The sequence below is a fragment of the Antedon bifida genome, chromosome 1 (genome assembly GCF_963402885.1).
Source record: "Antedon bifida chromosome 1, ecAntBifi1.1, whole genome shotgun sequence".
In the NCBI taxonomy this organism is placed as follows: Eukaryota; Metazoa; Echinodermata; class Crinoidea; order Comatulida; family Antedonidae; genus Antedon; species Antedon bifida.
In genome coordinates, this window is record NC_136226.1 from 1,432,043 (window position 1) to 1,451,696 (window position 19,654).

Below are 19,654 nucleotides of genomic sequence, written 5' to 3' on the forward strand. Positions count from 1 at the left end.
GGAGAGCACATTTACCATCTTTTTTTTTTTGGCTCTCGCCAACTGCTTTGATGGTTTAAATTTTATGTTTAGCGCCCTCAATTTATTTTAATGTAAAAAAAGGGAATTAATTCTCTTCGTTATGTGTTTAGAAGAGAATTCATTATATCTCATCGTAGTTTGGTATGCCGTGCGTTTGTTATGCAAATGAGTGTGCACATGTGTTGTGGGAAAGACGGTATTGTCAGTCATTCGCGATCAACACACAACACTGTTCAATTTTTATTTTGTTAATCTTTTACATTAGAATTATATTTCTACCGTTACACATTATAGTGTACTTTTAAATATCCATTTCATGCAAGATATTGTATTGTAGGCCTACTAATATTATGTTGTGAATAAAAGTTTATGGTAGAATAAATAAATAAATATGTTTTAAGCAGATCTTCGAAATTGAAGCACATATGAAGTCGAGTTTTTTTAAAACCCAACCTAAAATTCGCATCTGGATAGTTGAAATTTAACATTATAATTATCAAAGGTGATATGATAAATCTAATTGTTTTCTAAATTATAGAAATATTAAAATTAGTAAGTAGGCTTTTGTGTGCTAGCTCTGTTTGTATTTCATAATTTTGTTTGGTTAAATTACCGTCACGGCCGCGTGCATTGCAAGTCTCACACTTGGGAAACAATCACCATTGTATGGCTGGTCCTGAAGACTTTTATATTTCGTTTCATAATTTCCGGGGACTAGGCTTTCATTCTTAGCTCTGTCCCAACCATGTTGAGCTTAACTGGAGACTTAATATTTAATTTCATATTTCAATAAATATTTTTTCAAAATTGTCTTTGCTCAGCCCCAATCACGGTGGGGTAGTGAAGACTCTTATATATCATGTTTCAAAATACTATAGGTGTCATTTCTGGGGACCTTGTAGTTATTTTAAACAGTTTGGTATTCCGTGCGTTGTTATGCAAATGAGTTTGTGCAGGTGTAATGGGGAAGATGGCATTGTTAGTCATTCGCGGTGAACACGCCACAAAATTAAATTTAAAAGTTAAATTTTGATTTTGCTAATCTTTATTAGAAATTCAAATCATGTAAAGATACAATTTTCCGGGCGGGAACCTAGAAGCTGCCCTCCTTTAGTTTGCAAAAGTAATCTTGAAAAGAACCCCATGCGGAAAAGAAGATTACCCGTTGAAAAGAAGCCCACCGTATCCAAGAGTACTAAAAAATGAGGAACACATGGGCTCTTTTTGCGGTTTTATGGTGTCTATTTAATGGAAAAGTGAATGCCATACAAAATAAAAAATAAAAAAAAACAATATTCATAAAAAAAATATCCGTCGAGTTTCGAACCCCAGCTGATAGCACTCAAAACTGAGCATTACCCGTTGCACCACAAACTGAAACATGACTGAACAGCTGATAATAGTCTATTTATACGTGCATTACGTAATTCATCATTACGTCATAAATATCCTATTAACCTTGTAAAACCAAAATGATCAGTTAGCTCAGTCGTCTGAGCGTCGTGTTAACACACGTATGTCGTGGGTTCGATTCCCACGCTGGTCGGTGGAATAGAGTTAAAGGCATGCGGCCACTGTGTTTGGGGTTCACAGAATTATACGTCCCCCTTTCCACCACACATCATGAGGCGACAACATCAATGCATCTGGTGATGTGGTGGAAACGACCCCAAAAGGCTGTGGCAGGGCCTTAGTGCTGAGGCAGGGAGAGCACATTTAACATCTTTTTTTTTATTTAATTTTTTTTTTCAACCTGTATTCGATCTCGTAAATTTTATGTTTGCCGCCCTCAATTTAAAAAGAAATTGAATTTATTATTTTCATCGCAGGTGTACGAAACGGTTTGGTATGCCGTGCTATGTTATGCAATGGTTGTGCAGGTGCAGTGGGAAAGATGCTATTGTTAGTCATTCGCGGTCAACACGCCACACTGTTAAATTTTGATTTTGTTAATCAATGTTGCTACATTGGTAGCGAAAACGTCCGATTCATGCAAGATATTCTATTGTAAAATGTTATGAATAAACGTTGATGGTAGTTGCTATGTATGGCCGCACCGTCCCCAGAATAAACATGTTTTAAACAGATAGTTTGTCTTCGATGGTTCTTGTATGAAGATAATAGAGAGTAAAATAAGATCAAATATGGAACATTGGCAAAGATGCTGATTTTTAGACGAATTTCGAAGCTTAGACTAATTCCGCCGCCGGGTAGGCCTTATACGAAGTCGAGTTTTAAAGTAGAAAACCCCACCTAAAATGTTAAAGTCGCATCTGGATAGTTGAAATTTTAACATTATCATAATTATCATATGTGATTATGTATAGTTATAAGTATAAGTGCAATTCTTGGCTCTATTTTCATTATTAGCTCTGCCCCAACCATGGTGGGCTAGTACTGGAGACTTAATATTTAATTTCATATGTTAATGAATTATAGGAGCACTTTCCGATGACAAGCTCTATTGTCCCTGGTGAATCTTATTAATAGTTTGTTTCATATAATTTAAAATCATGTAAAGTGCCATTTTTTTGGGGCGGGAACCTATGCAGCTCTATTTTTCAAAATTATCTTTGCTCAGCCCCAAGCATGGTGGGGTACTGAAGAGTCTTATACCATGTTTAAAAAAATAATAGATGTCATTTCCGGAGACCTTGCAGCTCTATTTTAACCAGTTTGGTATGCCGTGCGTTGTTATGCAAATGAGTTTGTGCAGGTGTATTATGGGCAAGATGGTATGTTAGTCATTCGCGGTCAACACGCCACACTGTTAAATTTTGATGTTGTTAATCTTTACATTAGAAGATTGTTCAAATCATGTAAATAAAACATTTTCCGGCCGGGAACCTATCAGCTCCCCTCTTTTAGTTTGCAAAAGTAATCTCGAAAAGAATGGATGGAAAATAATGTCATGCAACTTTGTTTCTGATTTTAAAAAAGGTCCACTTGTTTAGGCCTGACATTTACAACCCTCAAAATATCTCTCTTTCAAAATAAAAGAAAAAACAATATTAATTATTTAAAAAAAAAAAAAAAAAAAAAAAATCCGTAGAGGTTCGAACCCAATCTACTAGAACTGAGAGCACCCAAACCTGAGCATTACCCGTTAAGCCACAAAGTAGTACATGCCTGAACAGCTGATAATAGTCTATTTATACGTATATTACGTAATTCAACACTACGTCATAAATATCCTATTAATCTTGTTAAAACCAAAATGATCAGTTAGCTCAGTCGCCTGAGCGTCGTGTTGACAACACGTATGTCGTGGGTTCGATTCCCACGCTGGTCGGTGGAATAGAGTTAAAGGCATGCGGCCACTGTGTTTGGGGTTCACAGAATTATACGTCCCCCTTTCCACCACACATCATGAGGCGACAACATCAATGCATCTGGTGATGTGGTGGAAACGACCCCAAAAGGCTGTGGCAGGGCCTTAGTGCTGAGGCAGGGAGAGCACATTTACCATCTTTTTTTTTTGGCTCTCGCCAACTGCTTTGATGGTTTAAATTTTATGTTTAGCGCCCTCAATTTATTTTAATGTAAAAAAAGGGAATTAATTCTCTTCGTTATGTGTTTAGAAGAGAATTCATTTTATCTCATCGTAGTTTGGTATGCCGTGCGTTTGTTATGCAAATGAGTGTGCACATGTGCTGTGGGAAAGACGGTATTGTCAGTCATTCGCGATCAACACACAACACTGTTCAATTTTTATTTTGTTAATCTTTTACATTAGAATTATAATTCTACCGTTACACATTATAGTGTACTTTTAAATATCCATTTCATGCAAGATATCGTATTGTAGGCCTACTAATATGTTGTGAATAAAAGTTTATGGTAGAATAAATAAATAAATATGTTTTAAGCAGATCTTCGAAATTGAAGCACATATGAAGTCGAGTTTTTTTAAAACCCAACCTAAAATTCGCATCTGGATAGTTGAAATTTATTAAAGGTGATATGATAAATCTAATTGTTTTCTAAATGATAGAAATATTAAAATTAGTAAGTAGGCTTTTGTGTGCTAGCTCTGTTTGTATTTCATAATTTTGTTTGGTTAAATTACCGTCACGGCCGCGTGCATTGCAAGTCTCACACTTGGGAAACAATCACCATTGTATGGCTGGTCCTGAAGACTTTTATATTTCGTTTCATAATTTCCGGGGACTAGGCTTTCATTCTTAGCTCTGTCCCAACCATGTTGAGCTTAACTGGAGACTTAATATTTAATTTCATATTTCAATAAATATTTTTTTAAAATTGTCTTTGCTCAGCCCCAATCACGGTGGGGTAGTGAAGACTCTTATATATCATGTTTCAAAATACTATAGGTGTCATTTCTGGGGACCTTGTAGTTATTTTAAACAGTTTGGTATTCCGTGCGTTGTTATGCAAATGAGTTTGTGCAGGTGTAATGGGGAAGATGGCATTGTTAGTCATTCGCGGTGAACACGCCACAAAATTAAATTTAAAAGTTAAATTTTGATTTTACTAATCTTTATTAGAAATTCAAATCATGTAAAGATACAATTTTCCGGGCGGGAATCTAGAAACTCCCCTCCTTTGTGATATGGGTATATACGAAACGGTATTAAAAGTAAGTTTTATTTCTATTTTATATCACTGTGCTACCCTGGTGCTGGGTCCACTTGAGCAGTTAACGTAGTGCTATTTCTATTATTGAAGTTAATAAAGGCATAAATGGCGCTCCGTAGAGAAGTAGAGAATGCTCCAGTCGTCAGAATGACGCTCTGAATATACCTCAACAAAGCTTTAGGTTTAGACTGCCCTCATGAATATTTATGAAAGTTGGCCACACGCGTTCTTTTTACGATCTAAATTTGTATTAAAGTTATTACCGTATTATCATTGTCTGAAACCCATGGCAACATAAATGATAAACAAAATTAAGTAAATATTTACCCCAAAAAGTGTAATTGTTCAATTGTAAAATCGTTGTAGATCAAACGAAGGCACACGCGATACCATAGATGTTAATCAATTCAACACCTTTATAATTGTTTAAATGTATCATGTTTATTATTAAAATCGACAATTGAAATATTGACTGTAGGCCTATATAGCCATACAAATTGTATATTGATGGTCCTAATTGAATGACTATTCCAATTCCTATTCAAATCATTAGCAGATTCTACACTTTAAACGTCGTGAAAAGGTGTCCATGGCGTCGACATTTAAAAAAGGTACTACTGTTACTCATCAAAAAAGAGATAAATAAATTCCTGCAATATTGAAATAAAGATGTCTATTAAAAAAATAGACAGCGTTTAAGTTTCAACTCAACAATGTACGTTTGCCTCCTCCACTCTAAAGTTTCATTTAACCATGGACAAGAAATAATCATGGTTTAAGTGCGGTACAACCAAATCATAACTAGTTTATAATTTGTAAATTTAAGCAATAAATAAAACCAAAGATGCCCTAAAATATAATTGTTTTATTTCGAAAAAGAGAGAACTCAAGTTTTTTATATAGCGTCTTTGAAAAAAAACAAACTTAAATTTAATTAACAAAACAAAAATATAAACTCATTGTATATACTCATTTGATAAAAATCGAATTATATCAATCAGATGACCTATCAGAAGTTCAGAACTTTTCAAAGACGAAAGAAAAACGATTATAGCGCCACCTATTCTACTACTACTGAAACTTACCTGTAAATGGCACATCTAAAAAAAAAACCATTTCTTGTGCATGTTTTACGTTATCTAGTATTCAAAGATGTTTTCAAAACATGAACATATATAATTTCGTGCTTAACTTTTTATTTGATATTAATTTGACAGTAAGAGAGACAGGGCCTAAAATTAAATCTAAATTTGTAACTATTTTGAACAGTTCAATCATAGCTTTTATAACTTCATGGTTCCCAATTGAATGGTATATTTATATCAATAAACTTGTTTTATAAATAATCACATTCTGAATGAAAACACGGAAGTTAATAAAAAAAAAGTTTAAAAACCACAGCGAAGGCGTGCCGTATCAGTCTCATGAATATTCATTAGTAAAACCACCGCAATGTGTATGCAAAGAATACCTATGGAGATTACACTGTTGTTAGTAAAGCATGTCCGACTGGTGGTAAATGGAGGAATGATACAAATCCTCTCTCTCGCCAACTTAGTTATGGTATATTCGTGCTAATTTTATATTTGTCATACTTAAGATCCAGTTTGTGATATATCAAAACATGGGTTCACTAAGTTTAGATATCGAGAACATGAACGGTAAGTAAATTCTCTTGTAAACCGGTTTGTTTCCATTTCTTTTGTGAGTAGGTAATGTTATGGTGTTCAGAATGTTCAGCCAACCGTACGCATGTCGTCGGGGGAAGCCCACTTGGTCTTTGCCTGAGTTCAGCAACTTTGAGTAGCCTGGATAGAAGAGACACGAAGATGATTTCAGATTGTATATGTATTTGATTTTCGTAACAAATTGTGGAAATTGTTTCATGATAGTTGTGAATTATAATTTTATAAATTTAATAATAACTAGAATTTAATTTGTCACTTTGACGAATTATAGGTGATCATTTTTATCATTTTTATTGACATTAATATTTTTAAACATGCACGTATGTTAACATACGATCGGAAAATGTTGATGTATGCCATCCTATTATATACGCTTATAGTGCTGAGTTGTGCCTATTATATGCCATATACATTATGTACAGTATATACTGTATATCTATATACAGTGTAGCATTGGTGAAATTACAGACACACATCATGTTCTAATTTTTTTGGTATGATGACATTATCAAAATAAACTTGTGGATAACAAGATCGAAAGATAATGAATTAAGCAATAAAATATAACAATTGGAAGAAAATTTGGCACGTAGAAGCGCGGTGAACGCTCTTTGAAATTTGTATAACTTTTATGAAAGAGACAAAAAAACTACTTTTTAACTTCAACTGGCCATATCATAATGTCACAACATCCGATAGACTTAACTTTTATATGAATTCATATCTACATTTCATCAGCTTTCATAATCAATTATAATCATCAAGGTCACCTTTAATTCTTAAAAGCTGTGAGATATTCAAATTTACGGTGAAGGTCAAATTACACAACCTACGTTATTCAAGTTTTTACGCGTGATGACGCCATCAAAATAAAATGATGGCAACTCATGATAAAGATAATTAATATAGCAAGCACATACTGAAATCTGAGTGAAAATCGGGCTCAAATAACGGAGATACGCTCTATTGAATGTGATAATCTACAAAAAAAGATAAAAAATCCTAATTTTTAAATTCAAGTGGCCATTTGATGACGTCACAAAATGTTGTACGTCAAATGTGTACATGAATTCATCTCTACAACTCAGTAGCTTCCATAATAAGTTAAAAAAATTGGGGGTCACCTTCCATTCTGAAGAGTTATATTCATTTTAAAAAGGTCTTATTTTTTACCATTTTTAGCACTTTTGTACAATTAATGTGCGCATTTTGTCATTTTTAACGTGCTCGTATAGCTCTATTTTAAGTCAGAATGGACTCAAAATCGGTGAATGTACTAAGAATTGTGAGTAGAATATGATTTATACATCACATTTTATTTTTTACGCTTTCTAAGATTCGCGTGCGCAAAAACGTGTTTTTGCGCAGTAATTTTTTGAAACACGCAAATGGCCTAATTCATGCTCTAAATTGATCAAAACTTAATTTTGAGCTTTTTAAATTTTTAACACATGATTTCACGCTTATGACCTTGAAACGCGCAAGTTCTTATTTGCTAATATTTTTACCCTTGACCTGAAGTTTACGTGTAGTGAATTTCATTAATATGTGATAATGAATTATGGAGATATGATTGATAATGTGATTTCACAAAATGGCGTATAAATGACGTCACGGTTGAGTGATCACGCTGAAAAGCTTATTAGGATTAAGTTACAGTATTTGAAAGATATTGTAAAATTTTTGTGAACATTGACATTTTACATTTTGAGATAATTGACACACAAAATCTGTACAGAAAGAAATAAAGCGGAATAAGATTTCATACAATAACAATAGGTGATCATTTTATTCTAAATGATCACCTAATTAGGCCTACAACCATATTCTCTATAAAAAAAAATCATAACAATATGTTCAATTATTGTGTGTAAATATTTAGTTTCTGTTTGATGTCAGACGATGTGACTAAATAGTTTATTTATTATAATTTATTTATTATGCCAATAAACAAAAAGTAAAACTATTAGAATTTACTCAACTTTCCAACAAAACATGGTAAGCCGTGGTTATAAAGAATACGGCCTTAGGTTTTAACTTAAAGTATGCTTAATCTTAGTATGAGCATATGCTTAATCTAAGTATGAACGTATGCTTAATCTTAGTATGAACATATTATGAACGTATGCTTAATCTTAGTATGAACGTATGCTTAATCTCAGTATGAACGTATGCTTAATCTTAGTATGAACGTATGCTTAATCTTAGTATGAACGTATGCTTAAAGATGTATTGTCCCCCTGAAAAAATAATTCTTAAAGAATTTTTTGTTGAATATTCCATTTTATTGTAACATAACAGTTATCCACTTTGTCCAAAAATTAGATCGAAAAAAAATGTATTTACCTGAAAAAAAGTGTAATTTAAAGCAACAAATGGTCAAATTGACTGCTAGTTGATTGAATTTAACCATTTATTTTGTCATTTTGTAAGTGAAAACGTTTTTTTTTTCTATGGAAGTGATTAACTTTATTAAAACTACAAAATAACATAGTCTGATTTAATTAATCTGAATTTTATGTAAGTATGAACATATGCTTAATCTTGGTACTGAGCGTATGCTTAATCTTAGTTTTATTAGCATACAGTATGCTTAATCTTTTCCTTAATAAAATGAAAGAGGATGGAAAAGTAGTGGTTTCAGCTTCCTTCCTGAATGAATCCATTTGAAACCATTGCACCACATGAGCATCCTCACTTACAAATTAAAGCATGTATAATAAGTACAAACACCTTGGTATAAGGAAATAATACATTACCAGGTACTTAATGATGAAATGTTTTCTGGAAAAAGACCCTAATACTCCCTAATACTCCCTGCTACCCAATTATTCGCCCTTTAAGAATTCCCATTAAATGTATAGAAGATAGTTCATAACTTTTCTATTTTAACAAATACAGGGTTTTTTTTTCATGAAATAAAGTGTGTTTTGGAAATTCTTCCTCATTTTGTTTTGAATTTGTTTATTCTGTAAGTGAAAGCTTAATGAAAGATTGATGATTGAATGAAATATACATGAATGTACAGTATTTATAACAGCACACCTAGGAGACTGGGATTTTCCAACCTTAAATCTACATTCTTGTAAAAGAATAAAGAATTTTGTATACAGTATCAAGCAATGTTATAAAAGAGATGTTCTGACCTTCTGACAAGCTGACAATGACTAATTAGTAAAAGTAATATGAAAAATATTCTTAATGGAACCTTTAACATTATTGATTGATAAAGGTGACAAATTGGACATGCCATTTAATGCAGCAAACTTGATAGGCTTCAAGTGTTCAAGTGTAATTGGTTGTGAAATTTATCATTGTAATGTAGTTAAAATGATACATTTTTACACAGTGGATTAGTATGAATTTGACACACAAAGTTAACATTTAAATTACTAAGTACAAACTAAAGTATCCCTTAGTGATGTCCCCTGAATAGGTGTTGTGGTCGTGTAGTGTTAAAACATACATATTACCCCTTGTATTGTTAATTTCATTGTGTCAAAGTGTCTTCTTAATAGGGGTGAATAGGAGTGTTGCTACTGTATAATGTTATTAATTCTGTACTGTAAACTTTTCCTATAAAGGTTTCTTTTGATGACAGGCACAATTTGGGGTTTTATGGATTTATTTTATCAGAACCGAATTTGGTTAAATTATTCTTTCAGTTACAAATGAACATAAAGATAAATTGGAGAAATCTGAGGAGACAACCAGCAGATTCAAACAATTTAAACGCAGAATTTCAATTAAAGGAATCAAACGATGTAAGTATGGTTTCAAACTTATGGAATTTAAATTACAAAGTCCTCTGTTCAAATCCTATTTGATTCTATAATCTCAAACAATCGAAAATAACTTTATTTGATAAGATTCCATTATTAAGCTATATCTACACTATCAAACTAGTGTGATGTGCCCAAATATGGTAGTGATATGACATCATCATGTCCATATATGGGAACATCACATTTTTTGTCACATAAACTTTGTAGACAGAGCTATTGAACTGTTTGATATTCTATTCTGTTTTTTGTTTTGTTTTACTCCAATTCATGTTATCTGTTGTATTTCTATTTATCTTTTTATTATGCAATACTACCAGTAATTTACCCATCTAGTGACCATGAATTCTTAGCATTTGTTGTTCTGTTTATTCCGTTTTTTCAATTGTTATATCTGAAAATTAAAGTTTTCAAGTAATGTGACCAAATAAATAAAAGTGTGCAAAGAGAAAGAGTCTATGCTGCTAGACATAAGATACCATTAATTAAAAAATTAAGATTATATTACAAAAATAAATGAATGCACATTATAATAATAATAATATTAAATATTGATATTAATTATGTTGGTTCAGTGATCACCTTACATAGTGTAAAGCTCTGTCTACACTATCAAACTAGTTTGACAAAAAAATGTGATGTGCCCATATATAGACATGATGATGTCATATCACTACCATATTTGAGCATATCGCTACCATATTTGGGTACATCACACTTTGTTTGATAGTGTATGCGTCAGAAATGAAAACACTGAAAATTCGTAATTTTATGCAAGGGTCTCGACTGAAGCCTCTTGATTTATTCTCGCAATAGGCTACGTGAAAACAAGAAGCAACATAAATCAACAATGGTCAACTAATCACGACATTATACAATAGTGATATTAATTATTATTATTTCTAAGAAGTTTTAATCTATATTGTTTATCTTTTCGTATCAGTTGTTGTCAGCAACTGTCTCATTTACATGTCAAATCCTGAACCATAACCTACTGTATATAAAATAGAGAGTGTTCGCATAGTCTAAGACTGCATTTACAGTGTGGACAGAGCTTTACAGAGTGTTAGCCAAACCTAATGGCAATGAAATTAACTGTTTCCCAGATCTGTAAGTTTCTTTGTTGTCACATTTTCATTCTCTCTGCCCACGTTTCTGGTTTTCTTTGTTGTTGTATGATTCAGAAATTTGAAATTATGAATAAATTATTCTCTGGACAATTTTCTTTGTTGGTATTCTTCATAGGGATTTGTACGACTGATAGGCGTTGCCAAATCTTTTTTTTTAAATAATTGTTTTGATTATATTTGTGGGTTCAACCAGGTAAATTCATTAAGATATTCCATTAAATGACTCAGATAAGATAAAAAAAAAATATGAATATCAAAGGGTATAAAGTAAGCATATTTAGATAAAACTAGGTGTGGCCTTAAACTAGGTGTGGCCTTAAACTTGCGAACCTTTAGGTTAGGCAACCTCGCCCACCTCCACCCCAACTCTTTACATCCATACCAACTGAAATGATTTTCATAGCAGTGATTGAAATGGTCTTTGATGGATACTTAACGTATAGTCCAGCAGATAAAACACCTGTAATTCAAAGTATAGTCCAGCAGATAAAACACCTGTAATTCAAAGTATAGTCCAGCCGATAAAACACCTGTAATTCAAAGTATAGTCCAGCAGATAAAACACCTGTAATTCAAAGTATAGTCCAGCAGATAAAACACCTGTAATTCAAAGTATAGTCCAGCAGATAAAACACCTGTAATTCAAAGTATAGTCCAGCAGATAAAACACCTGTAATTCAAAGTATAGTCCAGCAGATAAAACACCTGTAATTCAAAGTATAGTCCAGCAGATAAAACACCTGTAATTCAAAGTATAGTCCAGCAGATACAACACCTGTAATTCAAAGTATAGTCCAGCAGATACAACACCTGTAATTCAAAGTATAGTCCAGCAGATACAACACCTGTAATTCAAAGTATTGTCCAGCAGATAAAACACCTGTAATTCAAAGTATAGTCCAGCAGATAAAACACCTGTAATTCAAAGTATAGTCCAGCAGATACAACACCTGTAATTCAAAGTATAGTCCAGCAGATAAAACACCTGTAATTCAAAGTATAGTCCAGCAGATAAAACACCTGTAATTCAAAGTATAGTCCAGCAGATACAACACCTGTAATTCAAAGTATAGTCCAGCAGATACAACACCTGTAATTCAAAGTATAGTCCAGCAGATAAAACACCTGTAATTCAAAGTATAGTCCAGCAGATACAACACCTGTAATTCAAAGTATAGTCCAGCAGATAAAACACCTGTAATTCAAAGTATAGTCCAGCAGATACAACACCTGTAATTCAAAGTATAGTCCAGCAGATAAAACACCTGTAATTCAAAGTATAGTCCAGCAGATACAACACCTGTAATTCAAAGTATAGTCCAGCAGATAAATCACCTGTAATTCAAAGTATAGTCCAGCAGATAAAACACCTGTAATTCAAAGTATAGTCCAGCAGATAAAACACCTGTAATTCAAAGTATAGTCCAGCAGATACAACACCTGTAATTCAAAGTATAGTCCAGCAGATAAATCACCTGTAATTCAAAGTATAGTCCAGCAGATAAAACACCTGTAATTCAAAGTATAGTCCAGCAGATAAAACACCTGTAATTCAAAGTATAGTCCAGCCGATACAACACCTGTAATTCAAAGTATAGTCCAGCAGATAAATCACCTGTAATTCAAAGTATAGTCCAGCAGATAAAACACCTGTAATTCAAAGTATAGTCCAGCAGATAAAACACCTGTAATTCAAAGTATAGTCCAGCAGATAAATCACCTGTAATTCAAAGTATAGTCCAGCAGATAAAACACCTGTAATTCAGACACATTGTTTGGATGACCATTGGTATAAATTGAATCAAATATGGATTATGAAATGATAACATTGAATACAAGAATAAGTTATAGAAAGAATTAATGTAAATTACAATATTTTGACTATTTTACCATTTTTATATATAAAATTTCTACTTTGTTTTCAACCGTGTTTGATATTTAAGAGGCTTAAAACATCCAACTTTTGTTCAGTTACACAGTTTTATAATTTACATCTGAATTGCATTGATTTCTTGGAACTTGATTTCTAATCGCCCATTTTGACATTTTTATTAATCGTTTGATTTCATTGTTTATAGTTAGGATTTTCTCATAAAAACAATATTTATTGTTATGTGTGCAAAAATCTAAAATTCTTTAAATAGGGAATACTTTCTCGTAATGTCTGCATCAGTTGTACTCAATGTGTACTCCCAAACTGGACAAAAATACCATACAAACTTGAATGTTAATATGCCTTTCTGCAGTGGCTTATATACAGAGGCCGAAATTCCCCTGGTTAAGGGCCCCCAAGTGGCCATTCAATGTTTGAAGGCATTTTTAGTCTTTTTTGCTTGCTTATTACTTCTGGGTCGTGCCTGCTCAAGGGGCCCTTTAAGCTCTTAAGGCTCCTGGTAGCCAGTGAGCGCTCATAGCTGTTACATCACTACACATAATACCCTCCAACTAGGTAATTGCATTGGGCTGCTCATGCTCCAGGCCTCCTTTTAACCCCATGGGTTTAGCCAATGTGCGCTCATAGCAGTTATGGGACTGCCTTTCTGTAACATTTCAATAATGCAACTGAAAGTTGAACAACCGACTTATTTTGCTATCTGTTCCATTACGTGAATCTCGTGAACACTGGCTGTAAAGAACGTGATTGTATGAACCTTGAACCCTCTAACACGCTTCAACGTTAACTTGTCAATTGACTTTTAAAATAATACCTACTTAAATATTATTATGACACGAACATGTGAAATGAAAACCAAATAGATTCTGAAAATTAATAAATTAAATATTTTACAGAGTTAAAGTATTGATTGAAATTTAAAAGTTCAAAGGTTAAGTGTCACTTTTTGTTTGACATTTCAGGGCCCTTTTTTTGCTCTTAACATAGGTAAATAATTTAAATAAGATCAACCACTTAATTAAAGAACAACCTTATTCATGGAACAGTCTTGTAAGTTTATAGATATGTTTTAATATAATAATGGTTGTCACTTCTGGCATATTTTAAAATATTTTTCTGATTTTTACACAATATTACCAAATTGTTTTACAGTTAGTACTGTATGTAGTGATATTCCACTTATTCAGATATTACTGCAGTAGTAGTATTTTATTCTGCCAAATCATGTTGTACCATCAATTATATTACCGACAGTGGAATTATGGGATTGATGAACTTTTACGGGCAGACAACGAGAGCGATTCAAGCAATCTGTTACAGCACCACTTGAGCTTCTCAAAGTTAATGACGGCCTGGTGTGATAGTTGACAGCACTTAGGCTTGTTTCTATAGTTACCGTTGATACACCTACATCATGTTGTGTCTTCGTCAGCTGATAAATATTCAGATAATGTTTGTGATTTGTTAAAATAGTTTTACTTGTAAAGTAATTATTATAATACTTTCATAAGTTATGGAGTCATTGCATTGTTTTTATATTTTGTTTATCTTTTAATTGGAAATTTGTTTCAGTAATTACGGAGGGACTTTTTTTTTAAAGGATTTTTTTGGTAGTTTTAGTAAAGTAGTTTTAACTACTTTACTAAAACTACAAAAAAAAAAAAAGTGGGTATATATACTTTGATCACATACAGTACTTAGATTTAAAGTCCTCTATATCCAGACCCAATTGGTCCAATCCTGGTGTTTTTTGTATTCTTAACTTCTGATCATATATTACTGGCATGATACTGTATGATGTCACCCATACATAGTATACAATACTGTATTTGCATCATCTTGTAGTCGAACCTAGTGGCCATTAAGGCAGGGGTACCGCAACTTGTACCCACAAAATCAGCATAGGTTCAAGGCTCTTCTCGGCCGTAGTAATGGTGGTAGAATAAGTCGTCTCTGATAAAGAGACTTAACTTTCTTTATTAATAAGTTCATCCAAAGAGTCTTTGTAGTGCACACCTGTTTACAATTCAGCCCAGTAGACTGCAAGACAACTTACTCTTCTATACTTGCATATTTAAATTTATATTTTATTAATTCTGTAACAAATACTCAATTAAAATGCAATTTTTTTTAATGACATTGTCTTGCATAAACAGTATCCTTGATATATACATACTATTAATACATGTATAATCCATCCATTTTTATTTGGTGGATCATTTGTAATGGTAATTTTAGTGCTAATCCTAAATTTGTTGTAAAAATCCCATGATAATATTTGAACCTGTCCTACTTATTAAAAATAGTGAATTGCAATGATCAGGTTAACTTTTCTCCTGAACACCATGTTTTAGGAAAAAAACTGGTTTATGACTTTAATTGAAATGGGGATATTGGGGGGAGGGGGTAGAAAGGGGAATATTTAATGTGCAAAGTATAACATTTGTATATTGAAATATATTTGCTTGAGGTTTTATTTGTGTATTGTGTGAATAAAATATATGAGTTGGTGGAAGCAGTTAATTCATGGATTGGTAGCCCCAAAACCATCAAATGTGATTTTTTATTTTAGAATCTTTCAATTTATAGGCAAAAAAAATACTGAGCTTTTATTGTTCCAGTCTGCATTGATTATTTTAAATTATGTAATGACACTAAGTGGATTGTAAATTACAATAAATTAATTATTTAATTTACCCATTAAATGGATTAGTTGACATTTTATGGATTGCGTAGAGTTTGATAATTGAAGCAGATATGTATTTTTAATCTGTTCAGTTTGTACAAATACGATAAGAAATCTAATTCGAGTTTGTTAATTGGAATTTAAATTTACTGATACTTTTAAATGTTATACAAAGCGTGTTGAAAGATTTTCCAGTTATAAATAAACATAATTATTTATATATTTAGCAATAAGTTTAATAATAACATTAATAATTATTTTTGTTAGTTTTTTCTTTGCTTTTTCACGATTGATCGACAAATGAAATTATCTATATTATTTTCAATTATCAGTACTTTCCTAGCAAAGCAGACACTACCCGGGTGCTGACTTCACTACTTTTCTAGTTCTAATTTCTTTATAATTGGAATTTTGATTTTTAGTTAAATTTATTATTATTATTAATTATTATTAACTACTACTAACTACTTATTTTTTTAAAAATCTATAAACCAATATTGAGATTATGAAATTAACTCAACATGTATCTTCTTATCGCGTCACCATGGCACTGAATTGTAATTACTGTTGTACTATCGGTTATTCAAACCAATTTAATTGCGATAACACAAATTGGCTCTTCTACTTCAAGATACTTGTATGACATTAATTACTAAGCCAGATTGTATATGCAAATTTTCTCATATTCATCTTTATTCTTACAGCGCTAAGTCGAGAATCGTCAAGTCCGACTTCACCTCCGCCGTCTCTCGAAGAAAATGGGAATGTTGACGTAAGTAGAGTTGGTTTCTTTAAATGGTTTAAGTCTTAAATCATTTTGGAATGTAAAACATGGGATTATTTAATGTAGAATGTACTTTACATTTTCAGGTAATGTTTAATGTGTTTAGGTACATGATATATGAACGTTCTTAAACCCTAGGTAGTGCTTAATACGACATAACAGTTTTCTATCAGTTCAAATGAGAAGATGTATCACATTAATGTACATAATGTTTAAGTAATTAAATATGTATTTAATATCAGAAATTGTAGATAGACTAGGATTATGTCCTGTTAATTTGGTTACGTTGGTTCAAGTTCACGACAGGTTATATAGGCCTACCGATCGTTGGCTTTTTCTTGGTATTAATTATTATTTAACTCATTTAAATGTTCATTGGTACATTACAGTATACTTTATGTTTAAGTAATTACATTCATTTACAGTATTTAATATCAGAAATTGTAGATTGTACAGGATGAATCCTGTTCATCTTGTTGTGTTGGTTCCGGGTTTGAGGCAGATAGATACCAATGATGGTTTTTAATTTATTTGTTTGTTCCTTTTTAGTACATTTTGCATTTTTAGAATGAACAAACTATTTAAAAACAAAGTTATTATCTGAAAAATGTAAATTGCACTAATGATAAATAAGGCAGGAAATAGGAAAAAATGTACTGGTTTGTATTTTAAAAGGCACTCTGGTTTAACAGAACTCAAAAAATAAATGCACCAATCCAAAAAAAACAACAAAAAACAATGATTAAAGGGAAAAACAAAATCATTGCATGAACCTAAGGATTCTCTTCTCATTAAATTTGTAGGATACAAATTGTGTAATTGTTATGACAATCAAGGTGATTTGGCTAAAATCCTATGTTGAAAGGCAGACTGTGTTTTGCATTGTTTTACACTGTTTTTCACAGCACTGTGGATTTCTATACACCTGTATTGATGGCTTTGTGAGGGTTTATCTCAGCTCGTCATCAACCACAAATCAATAAATTTAACCTTGATTGATCACTGATAGTAAACTTTAATATGCATTCTCATTTCCAGCATTAAAAAATTATAATTTTTTTAATCAACACACCCTTTCCTTAACTAAATTCCTGAATAAACAAAAAATGAGGAAGAACCATTTTTTTGTTGTGGTTGTTTGTTTTTTATCCACAGAACAAATTTTTTCTATGATTTTACCCATTAGCTTTCCAACTGAAATATCATTTTGGTTCCCATAAACTTCGCAGCCTATTCCATACAGTAGTATGTTCTACATAAATTAATGTAAGGTTATAGTTGAACATGAAAATGTTTTTAGGTTACAGTAACCCAGAGCGGATGACATTTACTAAGTTTCTAAATGATTATTAGCAAGTAACAGAAAGAATCTTTTATTATAAATAAGTAATATTCAACAACCTTGATGGTTGGTGTTAAATCCTTTTGTGATGTTGTTATTGCCAATCATTGTTGGTCAAGTGTTTTCCATAGATCACATGAAATCAATTTTTAAAAAGTACCACGAAACAGCATTCTATTAGTTTCACTTTAGTTTATCATAATCACACAGACCTTGAATCAAGTTAGTGCACATGATGTAGGCTTTAATATATTCTGAAAGACATAACACAACAATAATTAATACTGTACATGTTGCAATTTCAGTTGAATAATACATTACACTACTTACAACATATATTTTCCTTATTTGTGTCATGAGTAAATGCCCCATTATTAACTAGAAATATTGCAAAGGAAGAGTTCTACGCTATTTGAATTTTTATCTTTGGTTTTAGTTTAATGTAGTTTAGTACTTCAATTAATCTAGAAAATAATTTTCCGAGTCTTATGTTTAGAAAACACATTAATATATTAGATCATAGCAACGGTGACTACTGAAATAATATTGTTATGAATATTTGATGATCACATGATGATGAGAGAGTCTACAAAATGACGATTATTATTAAAATATAATCAAAACCGAAAAGCAAGTTAATAACTGTCATAAATTCAAACACATTCTGTGTTTTAGTTAAATTAACAAATTGTTTACTTGCAAATCTAGAAATACACATCTAATTAAAAAACCCTCATAAAATATGTGCTCCAATGTAGAACCACTACATGAATGAACAGTCATAATTTAAGTTTTGATACCAAACACATAGATGGTCTTGGAAAGAGGTGGGATTTTGATATTTCTTGCCTAGGCACCAATCTTGAACTTTGGGGAGACAAAAAAAGACTATAACCATGTTCCCACTTCCCTAGGATTTACACCAGTGCCTAACTTACCAGGATAAACCAACAACAGCTTATTTTCATCAAAGAGTGAGATATAAATCGAAAAAGTAGAAAATGTTAAAATATTTTGATTTGATCTTCCAATCAAATTCAATGTCAATGATCTGTATGATTGCTGTTACTAATAACAGTTTAAGTTCAATCCAAAATTTAGTTACTTCCGATCAATCCTCTGATGTGAGAATTTTTTTGTAGAAAGTCGATGATCTAATAATCAATAAACATATCTTTACCATCTGTACATGATTGTTGATATAATAATTATAGTTTCTTCCATATGATGTAATATCAAAGACATGAAAAGACTTGTTTTTATATCATAATAATGATACAAAGGGTTATTGGTTATCTCTTGGGACGACGTCAATATAATATTTATAAGGTCAAATCAAAGCAGGCAGTAAAAATGCAGATTCATGTTTAAAAATGGTATAAAATAGTAGAAATAGATATGTTCTTACTTGTGGAGAAGTCAAGATTCATAATGGAAATTGCTATATGGGTTTACAACATATGTTTTAGGGTTTAGGTCAACCATGGGACAACAAAGGAACATGAACCATAACTTGTTGGATTCAGTGATATTACTGTCTTTTTCAGAATGTGTGCAACATGATACATTATCCTAAAAACATAATGTTTAGTATCTCACAGATTTTATCAAGTACACTGTTCTACAAAATGACAAAAAACATATTTATGCGCGTGTTCAACCTACAAAAGAGGCAACAATGTCATGAGCAAGGATTATGTATTATCACTTCTGCTACCTGTCTCTAGT

The 19,654-nt window shown here is 31.9% G+C and overlaps 1 protein-coding gene across 2 annotated transcripts in view; it reads left to right on the forward strand.

The window, feature by feature from the left end:
• The first annotated feature begins 6,120 nt into the window (after positions 1–6,120).
• The window catches only part of LOC144836970 (cyclin-dependent kinase 14-like), a 48,170-nt gene continuing 34,636 nt past the window's right edge, over positions 6,121–19,654 (forward strand). For both annotated transcript variants that reach the window (XM_078691931.1, XM_078691938.1), the window contains exons 1-3: positions 6,121–6,281; positions 9,974–10,072; positions 16,505–16,572. In XM_078691931.1, coding sequence (XP_078548057.1) covers positions 6,245–6,281; positions 9,974–10,072; positions 16,505–16,572 — 204 coding nt within the window. In that variant the 5' untranslated portion in view covers positions 6,121–6,244. The remainder of the gene's footprint in view (positions 6,282–9,973; positions 10,073–16,504; positions 16,573–19,654) is intronic.